Raw genomic sequence first — 18777 nt, forward strand, 5'->3', positions numbered from 1 at the left:
ATTCGTCAATATCACTTCCATCAGGGATCACAAGGATTATCCTGCCAACTGCTACTCACCAACCACGACAGATTGGCTATAGCCATAAGAAAAAATAGGATATTCTTTAATTTTCTTGTCAAATTTAAATTATTTTGTTTGGGATTGACATAGCGAGTGTACCAACTAGTAACGTTTATATTGGTAACTTTCGTCTCAAACACATTTTTCCATTTACATTGTATGTCTGTGTCTCCATAAATTATTCAATGGAGATCAATAATCCACTGGAGAGGAACATATTTCTACTCACATACAACATACGACACTTCCGTGACGTTTGGCACACAGGGTACTACGCTAATATTAAATTATTCAAACTTGAGAAACCACGAGCAGTGAATGGATTTTCATATTACCTAATAATAATAATAATATATATATATTGCTAAATGTGCTGTCTGGGGACTAGACCCAAGCACATGTATGAGTGAGTGAGTTGGGTTTAATGCCGCTTTGAACAGTATGACAAATCTAGAAACATAGCCTGGATTCCAGCACAGAATCACAGGTTACTGGCGTGCCCAAGAGAATATTCATCAACTTCAGATTTCAGTAAAGTTGGACCTTGTTAACATGAAAATGCCAAAGATTATAGAATTGACTGTACTAGTGTTGGCGCTTAAGGAGGTATTAACATAAAAACCGACGTGTACACTGTGTAAATGCCCATAGACTGTCTATTTAGAAAAAAACAACAGAAAAACAATTGAAGACACCAATATGAAATCGGATATTGATATGATTCAGCTCATTAATACATCATAAGCCCCTCCCACACTGCCATCACCCAATCAGGAAATAGTGGCCTAAAACATTGCCTGGGCAGCCAATCAAATGCCAAGGAATCATTTCATATATTTATTATTGTTAAATCCCCCAAATCTCTGCTAGATCACTTACATAACAGGTAGCATTTATAAAGATACATCGAATGTGTACTAAGTCATGCTAGTTAGGCTCCAGAAAAGTATTATTTGACCTCAATTCAATAAAAAGGAAAAGGAAAATAAAAAATGACAATCCACACCCGTAAACCACTTTCACATTGTTTGTTTGTAGTTTAACGCAGCACTCGGCAATATTCCTGCTATATGACGGCGGTCTGTAAATAAACAAGTCTGGACCAGATAATCCAGAGATTGACATCATGAGCATCGATCCACGCAATTGTGATACGATGACATACATCAACTAAGTCAGCGATCCTGACCACCTGATCCGGTTAGTCGCCTCTTACGACAAGCATAATGGATTTTTACGGCAAGCATGGGTTGAAGACCAATTCTACCCCGGATCTTAGCAGGTTACTTCGACATTGTGGACAGTCTCATGAATATGATGAGGGTCTCTCAACCAGTTCTGAGTTGTCATGTGAGTTTTTTATATCCCCCAAACTTTGTTGTGAGTGAGTTCACTTTATATCACCATTTCACTTTATATCAGGGTGTGTGAGAAAAGCCCACAGTGATGCAGGTCTCTGACATTTACCACTTTGATCAAACCCACAACCACGATTGTGGCCAGAAACATAATTGGGACCAACGAGGGGTGAACACCCAGGCCCTGTTGTGGAAGGGGCCTACAAGAGGTGCACACCCAGGCCCTGTTGTGGAAGGGGCCTACAAGAGGTGCACACCCAGGCCCTGTTGTGGAAGGGGCCTACAAAAGGTGCACACCCAGGCCCTGTTGTGGAAGGGGCCTACAAAAGGTGCACACCCAGGCCCTGTTGTGGAAGGGGCCTACAAGAGGTTCACACCCATGCCGTTGTGGAAGGGGCCTACAAGTGGTTCACACCCAGGCCCTGTTGAGGAAGGAACCTACAAGAGGTGCACACCTAGGCCCTGTTGTGGAAGGGGCCTACAAGGGGTGCACACCCAGGCCCTGTTGTGGAAGGGGCCTACAAGAGGTTCACACCCAGGCCCTGTTGTGGAAGGGGCCTACAAGAGGTTCACACCCAGGCCCTGTTGTGGAAGGGGCCTACAAGAGGTGCACACCCAGGCCCTGTTGTGGAAGGGGCCTACAAGAGGTTCACACCCAGGCCCTGTTGTGGAAGGGGCCTACAGGGGGTGCACACCAAGGCTCTGTTGTGGAAGGGGCCTACAAGGGGTGCACACCCAGGTCCTGTTGTGGAAGGGACCTACAAGGGGTGCACATCAAGGCTCTGTTGTGGAAGGGGCCTACAAGAGGTGCACACCCAGGCCCTGTTGTGGAAGGAACCTACAAGAGGTTCACACCCAGGCCCTGTTGTAGAAGGAACCTACAAGAGGTGCACACCCAGGCCCTGTTGTGGAAGGGGCCTACAAGAGGTGCACACCCAGGCCCTGTTGTGGAAGGGACCTACAAGAGGTTCACACCCAGGCCCTGTTGTGGAAGGAACCTACAAGAGGTGCACACCCAGGCCCTGTTGTGGAAGGGGCCTACAAGAGGTTCACACCCAGGCCCTGTTGTGGAAGGGGCCTACAAGAGGTTCACACCCAGGCCCTGTTGTGGAAGGGGCCTACAAGAGGTTCACACCCAGGCCCTGTTGTGAAAGGGGCCTACAAGAGGTGCACACCCAGGCCCTGTTGTGGAAGGGGCCTACAAGAGGTGCACACCCAGGCCCTGTTGTGGAAGGAACCTACAAGAGGTTCACACCCAGGCCCTGTTGTGGAAGGGGCCTACAAGAGGTGCACACCCAGGCCCTGTTGTGGAAGGAACCTACAAGAGGTTCACACCCAGGCCCTGTTGTGGAAGGGGCCTACAAGGGGTGCACACCCAGGCCCTGTTGTGGAAGTGGCCTACAAGAGGTGCACACCCAGGCCCTGTTGTGGAAGGAACCTACAAGAGGTTCACACCCAGGCCCTGTTGTGGAAGGGGCCTACAAGAGGTTCACACCCAGACTCTGTTGTGGAAGGGGCCTACAAGAGGTGCACACCCAGGCCCTGTTGTGGAAGGGGCCTACAAGAGGTGCACACCCAGGCTCTGTTGTGGAAGGGGCCTACAAGAGGTTCACACCCAGATTCTGTTGTGGAAGGGGCCTACAAGAGGTGCACACCCAGGCCCTGTTGTGGAAGGGGCCTACAAGAGGTTCACACCCAGGCCCTGTTGTGGAAGGAACCTACAAGAGGTTCACACCCAGGCCCTGTTGTGGAAGGGGCCTACAAGAGGTTCACACCCAGGCCCTGTTGTGGAAGGGGCCTACAAGAGGTTCACACCCAGGCCCTGTTGTGGAAGGGGCCTACAAGAGGTTCACACCCAGGCCCTGTTGTGGAAGGGGCCTACAAGAGGTGCACACCCAGGCCCTGTTGTGGAAGGAACCTACAAGAGGTTCACACCCAGGCCCTGTTGTGGAAGGGGCCTACAAGGGGTGCACACCCAGGCCCTGTTGTGGAAGGGGCCTACAAGGGGTGCACACCCAGGCCCTGTTGTGGAAGGGACCTACAAGGGGTGCACACCCAGGCCCTGTTGTGGAAGGGGCCTACAATACCAATCGTAGATAGATCAAATCTGGCAAGACATAATATATTGTTTCAATTGGTTAAAGGCAGATATAAAAAAATCAAGATATATCTTTCAAATTCAAATATCTTATCAAAGAGAACCGTGTAGAACCGGTTAGAATTGGTCTTCAGCAACCCATGCTGTAATGGGGTTCGCTGACTTAGTTCATGCATGTCATCGTATCCCAATTGTGCAGGTTGATGCTCATGATGTCAATCACTGGATTGTCTGGTCCAGATTCCAATATTTACAGCTGGGATATTTATCATTTACAGCTGGAATATTGCTGAGTGCTGCGTTAAACAACAAACAAACAAACCTTATAAAAAGTGTGTGTGTGTGTGTGTGTGTGTGTGTGTGTGTGTGTGTGTGTGTGTGTGAGTTGCTGAGAATTATAGAAGAAAGGTCAAATCATCAAATGTATGTATTTTCTTAGATAAACATAGAAATAAACATCTTGTTATGACACCACACTGCTTGAAATCAGTGTGATGCTATCATGTTTTTAACAATCAAACACATCTGTTAACAATTGAGCAGAATACAGTAAAGTGGCCGCATTAACAACTGAGTACAGTTCATTTGTGGAACACAAATACCACTTGTGGAAATCAGTGTTTTCCTCAATACATGGTACATACATGATACATGGTATGTATTCTTTAAGCATATCTGCAGATACGATCGTGTAATCGGTGTGCCACTCAAACTGTCGAGGATGGGAGTTCTAGTATTTTATCAAGTATTTTATCGAAATAACGCAAGTCAGTTATTCCCTGATGGACTGTGAAGCCGAGAATCATAGATTAAAAGTTAAATAGTCAAACATACGGCTTTATATATCAACAAAAATAAACTCGGTTCCCATATTACGACTTGTTAAGTATTTCTTACAGGAAAGGCAAGAGTGAGCAGGGTTGCAACATTCTGTACACAATGATGTCACTGCATTGCAACATTTTTGTCTCATGCATGTTTTAGGACAATGTGATGTCTTACTATGATGCATAGACCATATGGCAGGTGTATGGAATTTGTGCTATATTAGTACACATATTATTATCATTATTATTATTGTAATACTTATTAAGCATGGAATGTTGCACATTAGAAAATTGTGGGAATTTACGTAAATGCACATGTTTAATGATCTGCAAAAGACATAGCACACTAGCACATTGATATGACGTTTTCTTGTACATAAACATCATATCCATATGCTGTTCATATATTTAAAAAGTAAAATACTAATAATTATACTTTGTGTGAAACAATTAACATGGTTAATAATTCTACAGAAAGTGTGAATTTGGTCTTGCAGTTGATAAATGCACCTCACGCAATAAAACAAACACTCACCCATTCTCTCTTCATTTCTATAGGTAGATCTAGATTAAATCACATGTTTCAGAACTACCTATCTAAAGGAAACATGTCAACACAGACCAGTGGCCATGATAACAAGAGTCATCAGAAAGATCACATATCCCCCCGGCAGCTGTCTGTTAAGTAACCACTAGTAAATGTGCAATTCTGTATGTAATGAGTCAACAGTTGAATGTTCTTTAAGAAGCATTCATTGTTTACCCACTGAATGGTTTTCAAATTCTGGCCCGGAAACGAACCCGTTCCCCAAAGTAGTCTAGGTCCAACTTCTTTCAATAAAAATTTAAAAAAATATAAATTTGTAAAAAAAAAAAAATATCAAAAGGCACCACTTCAGTATGTGCCTGATAGATTTGCCAAGTTTCGATCAAATACACTGAATGGTTTTCGAATTCTGCCCCGGAATCGATCCCCATCCCTAATTGAGTCTATGTCCAACTTCATCATGTTCATTCCATAAATATTTAAAAAAATAAAAATTAGAAAAATCCCAAAATATCAAAAGGCACCACTTCAGTATGTGCCTGATAGCTTTGCCAAGTTTCGATCAAATACACTGAATGGTTTTCGAATTCTGCCCCGGAAAAGGAAATGATTACGGACGGACAGACGGACTGGCTGATGGCTATATCCCCCCTCATTATATGCCGGGGGGATAAAAACAGCACTTGAAACTGGTATACTTTGTGTCGAACACTGTGTATTGGTTTGTGAGATTGCACAGCATTAACGTCCTCTATATCTCCTGTGCTAGCATTTCGGTAAACTGCCTCTAACCCTTGGACCCCTCCCCGTGGTTCTCGCAACTCTTAAATTACCTTACAGTTTCATAAACGTTATCACTTGTATGAAACAGATATGCCTTCCTTTAAGTATTGTAATCTCATGGAGGCATTCAGGGTTATGGCCGAGAACGTTGCCACATACATCCCATATCAAGCGTACCGTATTTCCTCAATTAGACACTCGGACATCTCTCTATTCACAAGGGCCCTTGACCCAATGTGTTAGAGACCCACCCACCGTCTACTAGAGGAAACATCATTGTCAGTACCAATGTATGAAGTATGGATTAACCAAGGGAATTGCAAGATTCATAATAGAGGCATAACAAATGTTTATGTTGCACAGACATCCGGATTAGTTCAATGTAATTTTACATACCATTCACTCAACCACGTGGCCTCTGTGGAGCATGTTTATGTTGCACAGATAATACCGGCTTAATTCAATTTAATTTTCCGTATCATTCACTCAATCATGTGGCCTGTGTGGAGCATGTTTATGTTGCACAGATAATACCGGCTTAATTCAATTTAATTTTCCATATCATTCACTCAATCACGTGGCCTGTGTGGAGCATGTTTATGTTGCACAGATAATACCGGCTTAATTCAATGTAATTTTCAATATCTTTCACTCAATCACGTGGCCTGTGTGGAGCATGTTGATGTTGCACAGATAATACCGGCTTAATTCAATGTAATTTTCCATATCTTTCACTCAATCACGTGGCCTGTGTGGAGCATGTTTATGTTGCACAGATAATACCGGCTTAATTCAATGTAATTTTCCATACCATTCACTCAATCACGTGGCCTGTGTGGAGCATGTTGATGTAAAGGTACAGAATGTCATCACAAACATTTGAGCAATGGAGGCTGCACAATCAAATAGCATGTGAACTTACAAAATAAATTTAAAAACTTCATTATATATTATAGAAAAATAGTTTAGTCTGCAACATCTGTCGACAGAAATATGTCTTCACAGGTAGTAGATATCTCAGGTATAATGTGCAAAAAGGAAATTCCTTACTTTTGCTCTGGAAGCCTTTCAAGAACACTTGATGATGCCCTCTAATTTTGACCGTAATCAATTTACAGAATCAAAATATTCACACAGTCATCCTGAGGCTTATTTGAAGAATCCAAAAGAAATCGAAAGTCATATTGTGCTGTGTGAAGATTATTTACACCAAACCCAAATGACATACAAAATATTTCGCGCTATATATTACCCGTGTATTTACAGCTATGGCCCCTATCAAACATGATGTACCACTCGAGCGTGAGCTTGTGTTGTTGCCGACTTCGTCTGTCGCAGAGTCGATTCCGCTTTTTCTGGCTTGTGTTCAGCTATAGGTATGATAGTCACGTGATCATTGTTGTGCCATTCTCGTAACAAGATGTGGCCATTTTGTTGGGCTTGACTGTCATAAAGGTTGACGTCGCTCTTTGAGTGGGGAAGACTGGTGTGGTGCTTGAAGAAGTCTGGTTCACTGCGGACATAGGGCAAGGTATGTGCTTTCTTGATAGCCTGGTTCTGGTCATATTTGGCCTGAAAAACAACATTAGAACACTGAGATGCTGGTGTGAGTGGGATTGATCAGTTTAGATGTCAGAAGTGGGATCCTTTTTGTATGTTTGTTGTTTAACATGTTCAACACCGCACTCAGCAATATTCCAGCTACATGACGGTGGATTGTAACTAACTGAGTCTGGACCAGACAATCCTGATTGATATCATGATTATCGAACCATGCAATTGGGATATGATGACATGCATCAACCAAGTCAATGAACCTGACCACCTGATCTCGTTAGTTGCCTCTTATGACAAGCAATATCGTTTTTAGGACAATGGGATTCAAACCTGTAATCAGCTGATCCTGGCATAACAGGGGATGTAACTCTGCATTTGTACATTTTATAAGAATTATTTTTTTCTTATTTAAGGAAACTGAAATGGAGACACATTGACAAGAGTAAGTAAGTAATTATGCTGAAAAAAGCACTATTTAAGCTGACAACTTAATGATTTTGAGGTGAGGTGAAATGTGGTTGAATGTCGCGTACAAGATTATTGCACTTAACATAGCGATGTGCATGCACCAAGTCAGCGAGCCTGACCACCGGATCCCGTTAGTCGCCTTTTATGACAAGCATTGTCGCCTTTTACGGCAAGCATGGGTTGCTGAAGACCTATTCTAACCCGGATCTTCACGGGTATATCATCAGACATCGGACCATAGTTACCAACCTTATTATAAGACAACACTCCAAATATGGCCACCAACATTCCTAATATATTTGTTGGAGTCACTGGATTCTTCAGCACCAATAATGATCCACTTATAATAAATATTCTCTTGGTGGCATTGGCTACAGCATAGCTGAGAGATGTCACTATGGAGAGGAGGGTGAAGGCGAAGATGTTGTGGCCCATGTTGCAGAGGCCGTCACATAACAACATCATCATCATGTATAACTTGTTATTGCTGTTTAACTGAAACAGACCAAGAAAATCACACGTAAAAGTCTTTCTTTCGATTGTCAAAAGCTAATCGAACTAAAGTTCGGCACGTTTCAAAAGTACCAGACATCAATAGGCATTAAAATTTAGAGCAAGCTAAAGAAATGGATCCAGTAGCGTCATATGGGTCACGTGTGTTGCCCTGAGTTGAAATTGAAAAGTGCTGTTTGCGTGAGCTATTCACTAGATACGTTGATGTGCTGCTTGTTGAACTTGAATAATTCGCTGTGCTGTTCGAGGACTAGTAACAGCACTTTATGGGGACAAGAAGGAACAAATTGCTATGTTAGCCTTGCAATGTGTTCTCGCAACTGTACATTAATATCTCATATTGTCCCTTCTGTACCTATAACAGAAGAACAAGGCATCTAAGAAAACAGTGATCAATATTCAGCTGATATTCATTCATCTACTTGACACCGATCTTCTGTACCTCATGAGCTGTTCATGTAAGTCTCAAAATAGGAATTTGTATTTGCTGATAATACAAATTGTTGAGTGAAGTTGAAATTCAAGTCCAACTGAAATTCCAAAAATCAGTCATAGATGTGAGGGCAAGAGAATTCCTACTTGGCTACCCTAGTGCCCAAGTTATTTTGGAGGTGGAAACAGGATACATTTATCATATGTGTGGGATAACAGTTTTTCATATCTTGCAATCAGCTCCATAGTGGGGCCCCTTGCCTCTTCTCTTCAGCAATGTCGTACATAGAACACAAATCATCAAACTTTGGTTGTGATGGATATGCTTATTCCCACATAACTGAAATGTGTTTAAAGTTATCCACAAAGCGATTTCAGTGCTACAACTATCGTAAGCCTATGACAAAGTGTTAGAGTTACAATAACCTTAAGTCTAAGCCTTTCTTAAAGTATCTGAAGCTTATGTTAATGTATTAGAGTTACGATCACCTAAGCGCTATGACCATCATACGCCCTTGTTAAAGTATGGGAAGCTATGTTAATGTATTAGAGTGATGATCACCTTAGAGTTATGAGCATCGTAAGCCCATCTTAAACATGTTAAAGTGTCTGAGGTACGATCACTTCAGCACTAAGATCATACCTTCCACACCTTACAACATGTACAATGTTAGTCTAGACTTACAGTAGTCGTAACGGAAAGACGAGACAGCGTTTCTACAACAGTGTCCTTATCTCTTGGTGGAAAAGAATACGAAGATAATAAAGAATCACTTTAAATACTTACAAAATGTTCATCATGTACGATCCTGCGGAGGTCAAAGAGGACCCAGAGTGGGAGGAAGCAGACGGTGGAGATGCGCGTGATGAGAACGAGCAGACGCATGTGATGCAGGCCGGTATCCTTCAAACACTGCACACACAGACACACAAGCACTAAACATATTGCTCAACATGCTCAACAGGCAACAGTTTTAAATATCTGGGTTTACTGATTAGAAATACCTGAGCCAAGTCACGATCATAAAAATCCTGTGAATATCCGGGTAAGAATTGGCCTTTAGCAACCCATGTTTGTCGTAAGAGGTGACAAACAGAATCAGGTGGTCAGGCTCCCTGACTTGGTTGTATCCCTATTGCGTGGATCCATGCTCATGGCATCAATCACTGGATTGTCTGGTCAAGACTTAATTATTTACAGACCGCCATGATATAGCTAGAATATAGCCGAGTGCGGTGTTGAACAACAAACAAAAATCAAAACACAATCAGGAAATGACTTTCTTATTTCAAACCTATTTTAAGTTTGCTGATCCCACCAGGAATCTTAGTCCCATTGAAATATTTAAGAACTGGTGTCAATATTTTTTGGCGTTTATGAAGTTTAAAGGTTAAACTGTTGTACATACTGTGTAAATCCATGGGCTTTAGAAAACTGTGCACGTCAGTTCTTACATTCATAACTCAATAAACGCAAATACATATTGAAGCTAAGTCTTATAAATTATGTCAACAACTTCAATTAACACACAAAAACCTACAACAATACAAACTCAGCGACATTGTTCAGCACAATAATGTAATGCAAGCCCTGCCCATTTTATTATCAGCCAATCAGGAAGCAGTAGTCTGTTAGTGGGTGTGGCCTAATATGTCTTTGGTTTATGAAAACATTGGTTTACAAATCAAATGCAACGGATTCACTTGCATGATTAACTATTTCAAAGTCAGCATTTTCGCAGTGATCATGGTGGTTTGAATTATTTTTCCACATCATGTTATGCAACATTTTTGACTGCCCATTGACCATGTTGACATATGCAATTTAAATATGAATTATTTAGCACATTTTGCACATGAATGTGTACTGGGGACATGCACACATGCAATGCTTAGGGACTGGTCATTTATCCTCAGGGGGGGTGGGCTGGTGGGATTGGTTTAAGGACTGTATATCTTCGTCGACCCCCACCCTTTTTATGTAACACTTTTTCATTACCCTCTTCCCCATAATAAATGACCAGTCCCTAAATCATGTTCAAATTAATAATATTAATTTTTAAAAGAATAGAGCTGTGTAATTTTCTTTATGCTCCCCTCCACACAGTTGCGATACATATTGGCATGATACTTACCAATTTAGTGTTGAAAATGTTGTAATCATGTTTCAAACACATTTTAATAATTGTTGACATTAACAATACATTCTGTACTTACCATTTTTGAAAAAATAGTTTGCAATGAAAAGCAGAGTGTGGCAAATAAGGCACTTCCGAGCCCAACATAATCAAAAGCCAGCTCCGTGACTGTTGCTATGACAACGCCGCCTATGATTGGTAGTAGGGACAAATACACCTGGAATGAACAAGACATGACATCAAGTCTCGCAGAGTCTGGGTGGCGTGCGGTGTGCAGTGGTGTGGGACGAGTGGGACAATTACCACTTTGGTGAAATGGGTGAACGTGGATATGGTGCCGACAAGTCAGTTTGTTTGTGGTTTAACGCTGCACTCAGCAATATTCCAGCTATATGACGGCGGTGTGTAAATAATCAAGTCTGGACCAGACAATCCAGTGACTGACATCATCAGCATCGATCCACACAATTGGGACCGATGACATGCATCAACCAAGTCAGCAAGCCTGACCACCCGATCCCGTTAGTCGCCTTTTACGACAAGCATAGTCGCCTTTCATGGCAAATGGTGCTGACAAAACAAAATCTACAAACAAAATGTGAGAGAACCAGGATATGAACCCACATTCATAGATTTCTGGCACCTAAGGGATACAACTGTGCACAGTGAATTGTGGTGCCTTTGGTGACTTGAAACCAACAGGCAGAAACAGTGACACAAGATATATTTTTTTCACCAACAACCTATGAATTAAAACCCTATCCTGTTGACCTGGCACCAGCTGGAGTGAGACTTAATAGCTAAACAGTTTAAACTGCTGAATGAATCAATACAGAAAACAGATAGGTGTAAAATCAGCGTGTGTCACATCTGCTTAAAAGCAAAATAAAGAACCTGTCTACAATAGTTCAGGGCCAAACTAGATTTTATTACACAACACATGGGGATGAAGCAAACCTTATTATAACCTAATTCCCACCACTACTTGTGGTGTGTCAGTGGGTTGGTAGAGGGCTTGAGGTGGTGTGGAGGTCCGGTGAGGTGGTTTGGAGGTCAGGTAGGTGGTGTGGAGGTCTGGTGAGGTGGTGTGGATTTCTGGTGAGGTGATGTGAAGGTCTATTGAGGTGGTGTGGAGGTCCGGTGAGGTGGTTTGGAGGTCCAGTGAGGTGGTGTGGATTTCTGGTGAGGTGAAGTGAAGGTCTATTGAGGTGGTGTGGAGATCCGGTGAGGTGGTGGTGTGGAGGTCCGATGAGGTGATGTGGAGGTCATGTAGGTGGTGTGGAGGTCCAGTGAGGTGAAGTGAAGGTCTATTGAGGTGGTGTGGAGGTCAGGTAGGTGGTGTGGAGGTCCGGTGAGGTGGTGTGGATTTCTGGTGAGGTGATGTGAAGGTCTATTGAGGTGGTGTGGAGGTCTGGTGAGGTGGTGTGGATTTCTGGTGAGGTGAAGTGAAGGTCCATTGAAGTGGTGTGGAGGTCCAGTGAGGTGAAGTGAAGGTCCAGTGAGGTGGTGTGGAGGTCCGGTAGGTGGTGTGGAGGTCCGGTGAGGTGGTGTGGAGGTCCAGTGAGGTGGTGTGGAGGTCCAGTGTGGTGATGTGGAGGTCCGGTGATGTGGTGTTGAGGTCCAGTGAGGTGGTGTTGAGGTCCAGTGAGGTGGCGTGGAGGTCCAGTAAGGTGGTGTGGAGGTCCAGTGAGATGGTGTGGAGGTCCAGTGTGGTGGTGTGGAGGTCCGGTGATGTGGTGTTGAGGTCCAGTGAGGTGGTGTTGAGGTCCAGTGAGGTGGCGTGGAGGTCCAGTAAGGTGGTGTGGAGGTCCAGTGAGGTGGTGTTGAGGTCCAGTAAGGTGGTGTGGAGGTCCAGTGAGGTGGTGTGGAGGTCCAGTGAGGTGGTGTGGAGGTCCGGTGATGTGGTGTTGAGGTCCAGTGAGGTGGTGTGGAGGTCCGGTGATGTGGTGTTGAGGTCCAGTGAGGTGGTGTTGAGGTCCAGTGAGGTGTCGTGGAGGTCCAGTAAGGTGGTGTGGAGGTCCAGTGAGATGGTGTGGAGGTCCAGTGAGGTGGTGTGGAGGTCCAGTGAGGTGGTGTGGAGGTCCAGTGAGGTGGTGTGGAGGTCCAGTGAGGTGATGTGGAGGTCCGGTGATGTGGTGTTGAGGTCCAGTAAGGTGGTGTGGAGGTCCGGTGAGGTGGTGTGGAGGTCCAGTGAGGTGGTGTGGAGGTCCAGTGAGATGGTGTGGAGGTCCGGTGATGTGGTGTTGAGGTCCAGTGAGGTGGTGTGGAGGTCCGGTGATGTGATGTTGAGGTCCAGTGAGGTGGTGTGGAGGTCCGGTGATGTGGTGTGGAGGTCCAGTGAGGTGGTGTGGAGGTCCAGTGAGGTGGTGTGGAGGTCCGGTGATGTGGTGTGGAGGTCCGGTGATGTGGTGTGGAGGTCCAGCGAAGTGGTGTTGAGGTATGGTGAGGTGGTGTGGAGGTCCGGTGAGGTGGTGTGGAGGTCCAGTGAGGTGGTGTGGAGGTCCAGTGAGGTGGTGTGGAGGTCCAGTGAGGTGGTGTGGAAGTCCAGTGAGTTTATGTGGAGGTCCAGTGAGGTGGTGTGGAGGTCCAGTGAGGTTATGTGGAGGTCCAGTGAGGTGGTGTGGAGGTCCAGTGAGGTGAGGTGGTGTGGAGGTCCAGTGAGGTGAGGTGGTGTGGAGGTCCAGTGAGGTGGTGTGGAGGTCCAGTGAGGTGAGGTGGTGTGGAGGTCCAGTGAGGTGAGGTGGTGTGGAGGTCCAGTGAGGTGGTGTGGAGGTCCAGTGAGGTTATGTGGAGGTCCAGTAAGGTGGTGTGGAGGTCCAGTAAGGTGGTGTGGTGGTCCAGTGAGGTGGTGTGGAGGTCCAGTGAGGTGGTGTGGAGGTTCAGTGAGGTGGTGTGGAGGTCCGGTGATGTGGTGTTGAGGTCCAGTGAGGTGGTGTGGAGGTCCGGTGATGTGGTGTTGAGGTCCAGTGAGGTGATGTGGAGGTCCAGTAAGGTGGTGTTGAGGTATGGTGAGGTGGTGTGGAGGTCCAGTGAGGTGGTGTGGAGGTCAGGTAGGTGGTGTGGAGGTCCGGTGAGGTGGTGTGGAGGTCCAGTGAGGTGGTGTGGAGGTCCAGTGAGGTGGTGTTGAGGTATGGTGAGGTGGTGTGGAGGTCTAGTGAGGTGGTGTGGAGGTCCAGTGAGGTGGTGTTGAGGTCCAGTGAGGTGGTGTGGAGGTCCGGTGATGTGGTGTTGAGGTCCAGTGAGGTGGTGTGGAGGTCCGGTGATGTGGTGTTGAGGTCCAGTGAGGTGATGTGGAGGTCCAGTAAGGTGGTGTTGAGGTATGGTGAGGTGGTGTGGAGGTCCAGTGAGGTGGTGTGGAGGTCCAGTGAGGTGGTGTGGAGGTCCAGTGAGGTGGTGTTGAGGTATGGTGAGGTGGTGTGGAGGTCCAGTGAGGTGGTGTTGAGGTCCAGTGAGGTGGTGTGGAGGTCCGGTGATGTGGTGTTGAGGTCCAGTGAGGTGGTGTGGAGGTCCGGTGATGTGGTGTTGAGGTCCAGTGAGGTGATGTGGAGGTCCAGTGAGGTGGTGTGGAGGTCAGGTGAGGTGGTGTGGAGGTCTGGTAAGGTGTGTGGAGGTCCGGTGAGGTGGTGTGGAGGTCTGGTAAGGTGTGTGGAGGTCCGGTGAGGTGTGTGGAGGTCTTGTGCGGTGATGTGGAGGTCTGGTGCGGTGATGTGGAGGTCAGGTAGGTTGTGTGGAGGTATGGTGAGGTGGTGTGGAGGTCTGGTGAGGTGGTTTTGAGGGCAGGTGAGGTGGTGTGGAGGTATGGTGAGGTGGTGTGGAGGTATGGTGAGTTGGTGTGGACGTCTGGTGAGGTGTGTTGAGGTATGGTGGGGTGGTGTGGTCTTGTGAGTTGGTGTGGAGTTAAGGTGAGGTATGTGGAGTTAAGGTTAGGTGGTGTGGAGGTCTGGTGAGGTGGTGTGGAGGTCGAGTGAGGTGGTGTGGAGGTCCGGTGGGGTGGTTTGGAGGTCTGGTGAGGTGATGTGGAGGTCCACTGAGGTGGTAGTGGTTCCAGCAGATCATAAATATTCAGTTAGGTATAACCATCTGATCATGATCAGTGATAATTGTTTTGATTCAGCAGAATACTTACAGTAATTGTCTGTGTTTCCCCCAGAATGAGTCTTGATAATATCACAGTGAACATTGGAAGGGTAGCTTTAACTGAAACAGCAAGGGGAGGTCGACATGGTTAACTTGGCTACCAAGCAAAGCATCTGTACAGCATTCAGTGTTCTCAGGTGTACATGTTGTTGACTACCCCACAGTCACATGATGGTGGACTGTGAACAATGAAGTCTGGGCCAAACAAACCAGGGATTGATATGATAAGAGCGTCCCATGCTGTCAGAGTACGATTACAAGAACATCAACCAAGCCACAAAGTCTGACCACAGATCCAATAAGTCGCTTCGTATGACAAGCAATGGTAGCTATGGACCTATTAAACCAGGAAGCCCCAGGTGTTTTCCAATAGAGAAAGGACGAATGACATTACTCTGATGTCAAGCCATACAAAGTATTGGCACTGAAAACAATCTGAGGTGACTTGATCATTTTGTCATATTGCATTAGCATTTTTATCAATAATGTGTCTAATGTTACACACGCCAATAACAAGTTTGCTGCAACACACGTGTAGTCCTCCTCAATGCACTTAGCAGGGGATCATCTCTCAGTGTGGCCATGACCTGGGAGGATTTGTTTGTTTGTTTGTTGTATAACGCCGCACTCAGCAATATTCCAGCTCTATGACAGCGGTCTGTAAATAATCGAGGTTGGACAGGACAATCAAGTGATTGACATCGTGAGCATAGATCCACGCAATTGGGATACAATGACATGCATCAACCAAGTCAGCAAGTCTGACTACCCGATCCCGTTAGTCACCTTTTACGGCAAGTATGGGTTGCTGAAGACCTATTCTACCCCGGAATCTTCACGGGTCAATATTCATGTTAAGTGTACTTTATTACCATGTTCAAAATTATTCTTATGAAATTTTCTAGTTTTTTGTGATGCACATAATGAATCATGCTCTCTCTCTGTGTCTCTCTGTGTGTGTCTGTCTGTGTGTGTGTGTGTGTTGTGTGTGTGTGTGCGTGTGTGTGTCTGTGTGGTGGTGTGTGTGTGTGTGTGGTGTGGTGTGCGTGTGTGGTGTGTGCGTGGTGTGTGTGTGGTGTGGTGTGGTGTGGTGTATGTGTGTGTTTGGCGTGGTGTGTGTGTGTGTGTGTGTGTGTGTGTGTGTGTGTGTGTGTGTGTGCTTTTACTAGTGTGTGTGTGCTTTTACTAGTCCAGACTAATACCACCTTTATAGTGCTAGCCCAGTGAGATACTATGCCACAGTTTACCCCACTCAGATACAGTAAACAGTCTCCGGGCCAACCAGTACTTTGTTTTAGCCCACCAGACAGGGTAACAACAAGTACCATCTCTTAATGTATTTTGGTATAATCATGATAATGCGGCCAAGGATCGAATGCTTTACCTCTAGACCATGGAGGCTGTCCATTCAAACCTTCAAACTATCAGAATTATAAGCCAATAATACATCAGAAACTAAATTGTACAAAATCATACATCAACAGATGTGACTGACTGAAAACTATCATGATAGTAATATGATCATCAGAAAATTGAATGGGCCCAATTATATTCCTATCCATATTGCTATTCTGCGTATTGATTCAAGCGACAGCCTGTCTTGCTGCTTAACATATTAACACTGCTCCATCAGTTACCATCTGCCAATGAAACAACTCATCTGCTACTATAGAAACTAAAATATAAGGTGAGGTGAGGTGAAATAAGGTTTTACGTCACATCCAAGATTGTTGCACTCGTATCGAGACGTGCATGGACTTATACCGATTCTTAGGGCCACCCCACTGAGATGCCATGCTGCAGTTTAACATGAATACCCCACTCCAACACAGTATACTGACTGAACTGACTGACAAGTCCTTGTTTTAGCCCTTTAATGTCAAGCGCCAGGCAGGGTAACAACAAGTACCATCGTTTAATGTATTTTTCTATCCCTATCTTGTAGCTTGCGACCCCCATGGTATAACCTGGGACCAAAAGTGAGTGGGTATGGTTTTATGCCACTTTGAGCAATATTACAGCAATATCACAGCAGAGGACACCAGAAATGGGCTTCACACAATGTACCCATGAAGGAAATTGAACCCAGGTCCTTGGCGTGACGACTGAACACTTTAACCACTAGGCTACCCCTTTGGGCCAAAGACACTTACTGACCTGCAGTACTGCTTGCCTCTATTACTATCTCATTGCTATTGTCATTTATTCAACTGTTGCAACAGCTGTACTTGATCGTCTACAGATTTCTAACTCAGCAATTTGATGATTCAGATTTGACCAGAAAATATGGGATCAATGGAGCGACCACTTTCAGTGATGAGTGCTTTATGTTTTTTGTCTTGCTCCTCGCTCACATTGGTCATCTTCCCGAGGCAAGGGAGATAACTGACCATAAAAGTCCAGTTTCCACCCTTGCCGAACTAGGCTGGTATTATGGAGTTACATTTTGGCTGGACTAACGAGGCTATGCTTAGTCCAATAAAAATCGCTCAACAAAATTGAAATCCGGTTGTAAACTGTCATGCAGATTTCGCTTGATTGCAGGATTTGCAAAGCATGTGCACTGCCAGCTCATTGTCAACAGATATTTTCCAAATCATTTAATGTTTTTAATAAAGGTGCTCACGTGATTTGATGCACTTCGCGATGTAAGACTCATTTTATAACAATATAGATTCGTTTATCGATCAGATAGTCTTGACTGAGCGCCGCCATTTTGTTTGAAGTAAATGCAAGTGATACAAGAGGTGGATCTGATTGGTTTATAAGAGAGGCATAGAAGGGACATAAGTCGTAATAGCCACTGGTGGTGCTACGATCAAGCCCAGGAATTCCAGTCTAGTTTGGCAAGGACGGAAACTGGACTTTTAAGGTCAGTTAACTCTCTTGCCTCGGGAAGTTGACATTGGTTAGGAAGATACAGACTTTACAATAAAGTTGTAATACCATAACCTTGGCTATAACAAATTATTTTTACATTTCCATCCCCTCCTGCCTCAGTACCAAACAACAGGGTTCCGATAGTGTCTTGAACCATTGAGTGTTGACTCTCATAAGTTAAAATAGATAGAATTATTATTCAATGGCCCGCATGTTATCAGAAATGAGCGGGACAATGTAAATTGACAAAGCCCTCATATTGTTTGAAGGCCATTATCACGCCCGTTGTTAGGTAACGTCATCTGGTTTGTTATATGATGTTTCCAGATGTGTAAAATTCGGTCAGCGTTACCCTTATATTGATAGCTTTCTCTGGGTTTTCAATAAATTTGGGGCCCAATCTACTAGGTACTTTTACACCAATGAGTATACATTTTTAAAAACAATTCAGCTTAAATGCTATCAGCTGTCTTCTACTTTGTATACGTGCTGGCCCAAAATGTGATATCGCGTCACATTAACTCTCAACAGTGAGATACATGTGCATGACATATCCTTAAAACAACAAAAGACAAAGTGCCTTGTTTATGCATTATTCACAGAAACTGACTGGAGTTTAGGATTGTGTGATACCTGCACTTTATACTCATATATATTCATAACTTGACCGCCGTCATATAGCTGGAATATTGCTAAGTGAGGCGTTAAACAACAAACAAACAAACAAACTTGAACATGCTGAAAATGCTACATTGTGGACTTACACAGTATTCTTATGGTATTGTTTCTTTTTAATATGTCATGCATACTTGCATCCAAGCAACTGTAAATTAATAGAGTATTGGCTACTATATTGTGTATTTGTGCTCATCAGCTCCGAAACAACCTGCCTTGATACATTATGAAAGAAACCCTATGTGTGATACCTTGTTTCAGTGTTTATCCTGTTAATGGAATACACTGTGTAGTCATGACA

At 44.5% G+C, this 18777-nt stretch overlaps 2 protein-coding genes across 2 annotated transcripts; one reads left to right on the forward strand and one right to left on the reverse strand.

Annotated features, from left to right (window-relative positions):
• Positions 1-6954: 6954 nt before the first annotated feature.
• On the reverse strand, positions 6955-10657 carry LOC124133271 (solute carrier family 35 member E1-like). The gene is made up of 4 exons (XM_048399425.1): positions 10646-10657; positions 9434-9559; positions 7951-8196; positions 6955-7248 (listed from the first exon to the last, which is right to left on the reverse strand). The coding sequence occupies exons 1-4, from the start codon at positions 10655-10657 to the stop codon at positions 6955-6957; spliced, it is 678 nt and encodes a 225-aa protein (XP_048255382.1).
• Positions 10658-12373: 1716 nt separating this feature from the next.
• Positions 12374-13450, forward strand: LOC125382005 (golgin subfamily A member 6-like protein 6). The gene has a single exon (XM_048399426.1). The coding sequence runs from the start codon at positions 12374-12376 to the stop codon at positions 13448-13450; it is 1077 nt and encodes a 358-aa protein (XP_048255383.1).
• The last annotated feature ends 5327 nt before the right edge of the window (positions 13451-18777 follow it).

Source organism: Haliotis rufescens, unplaced genomic scaffold (assembly GCF_023055435.1).
Source record: "Haliotis rufescens isolate VD_foot unplaced genomic scaffold, xgHalRufe1.0.p SCAF_2, whole genome shotgun sequence".
Classification (NCBI taxonomy): Eukaryota; Metazoa; Mollusca; class Gastropoda; order Lepetellida; family Haliotidae; genus Haliotis; species Haliotis rufescens.

What these genes read in the sequence shown, in the direction of transcription:
- LOC125382005 (XM_048399426.1), top strand. Translation starts at nt 12,374, where the DNA reads ATGTGGAGGTCCGGTGATGTGGTGTTGAGGTCCAGTGAGGTGGTGTTG.
- LOC124133271 (XM_048399425.1), bottom strand. An exon ending in TCGTACATGATGAACATTTT is followed by an intron (nt 8,197 to 9,433) that starts GTAAGTATTTAA and finishes GGTCTGTTTCAG; the next exon opens with TTAAACAGCAATAACAAGTT. An exon ending in GAGTGTTGTCTTATAATAAG is followed by an intron (nt 7,249 to 7,950) that starts GTTGGTAACTAT and finishes GTTGTTTTTCAG; the next exon opens with GCCAAATATGACCAGAACCA.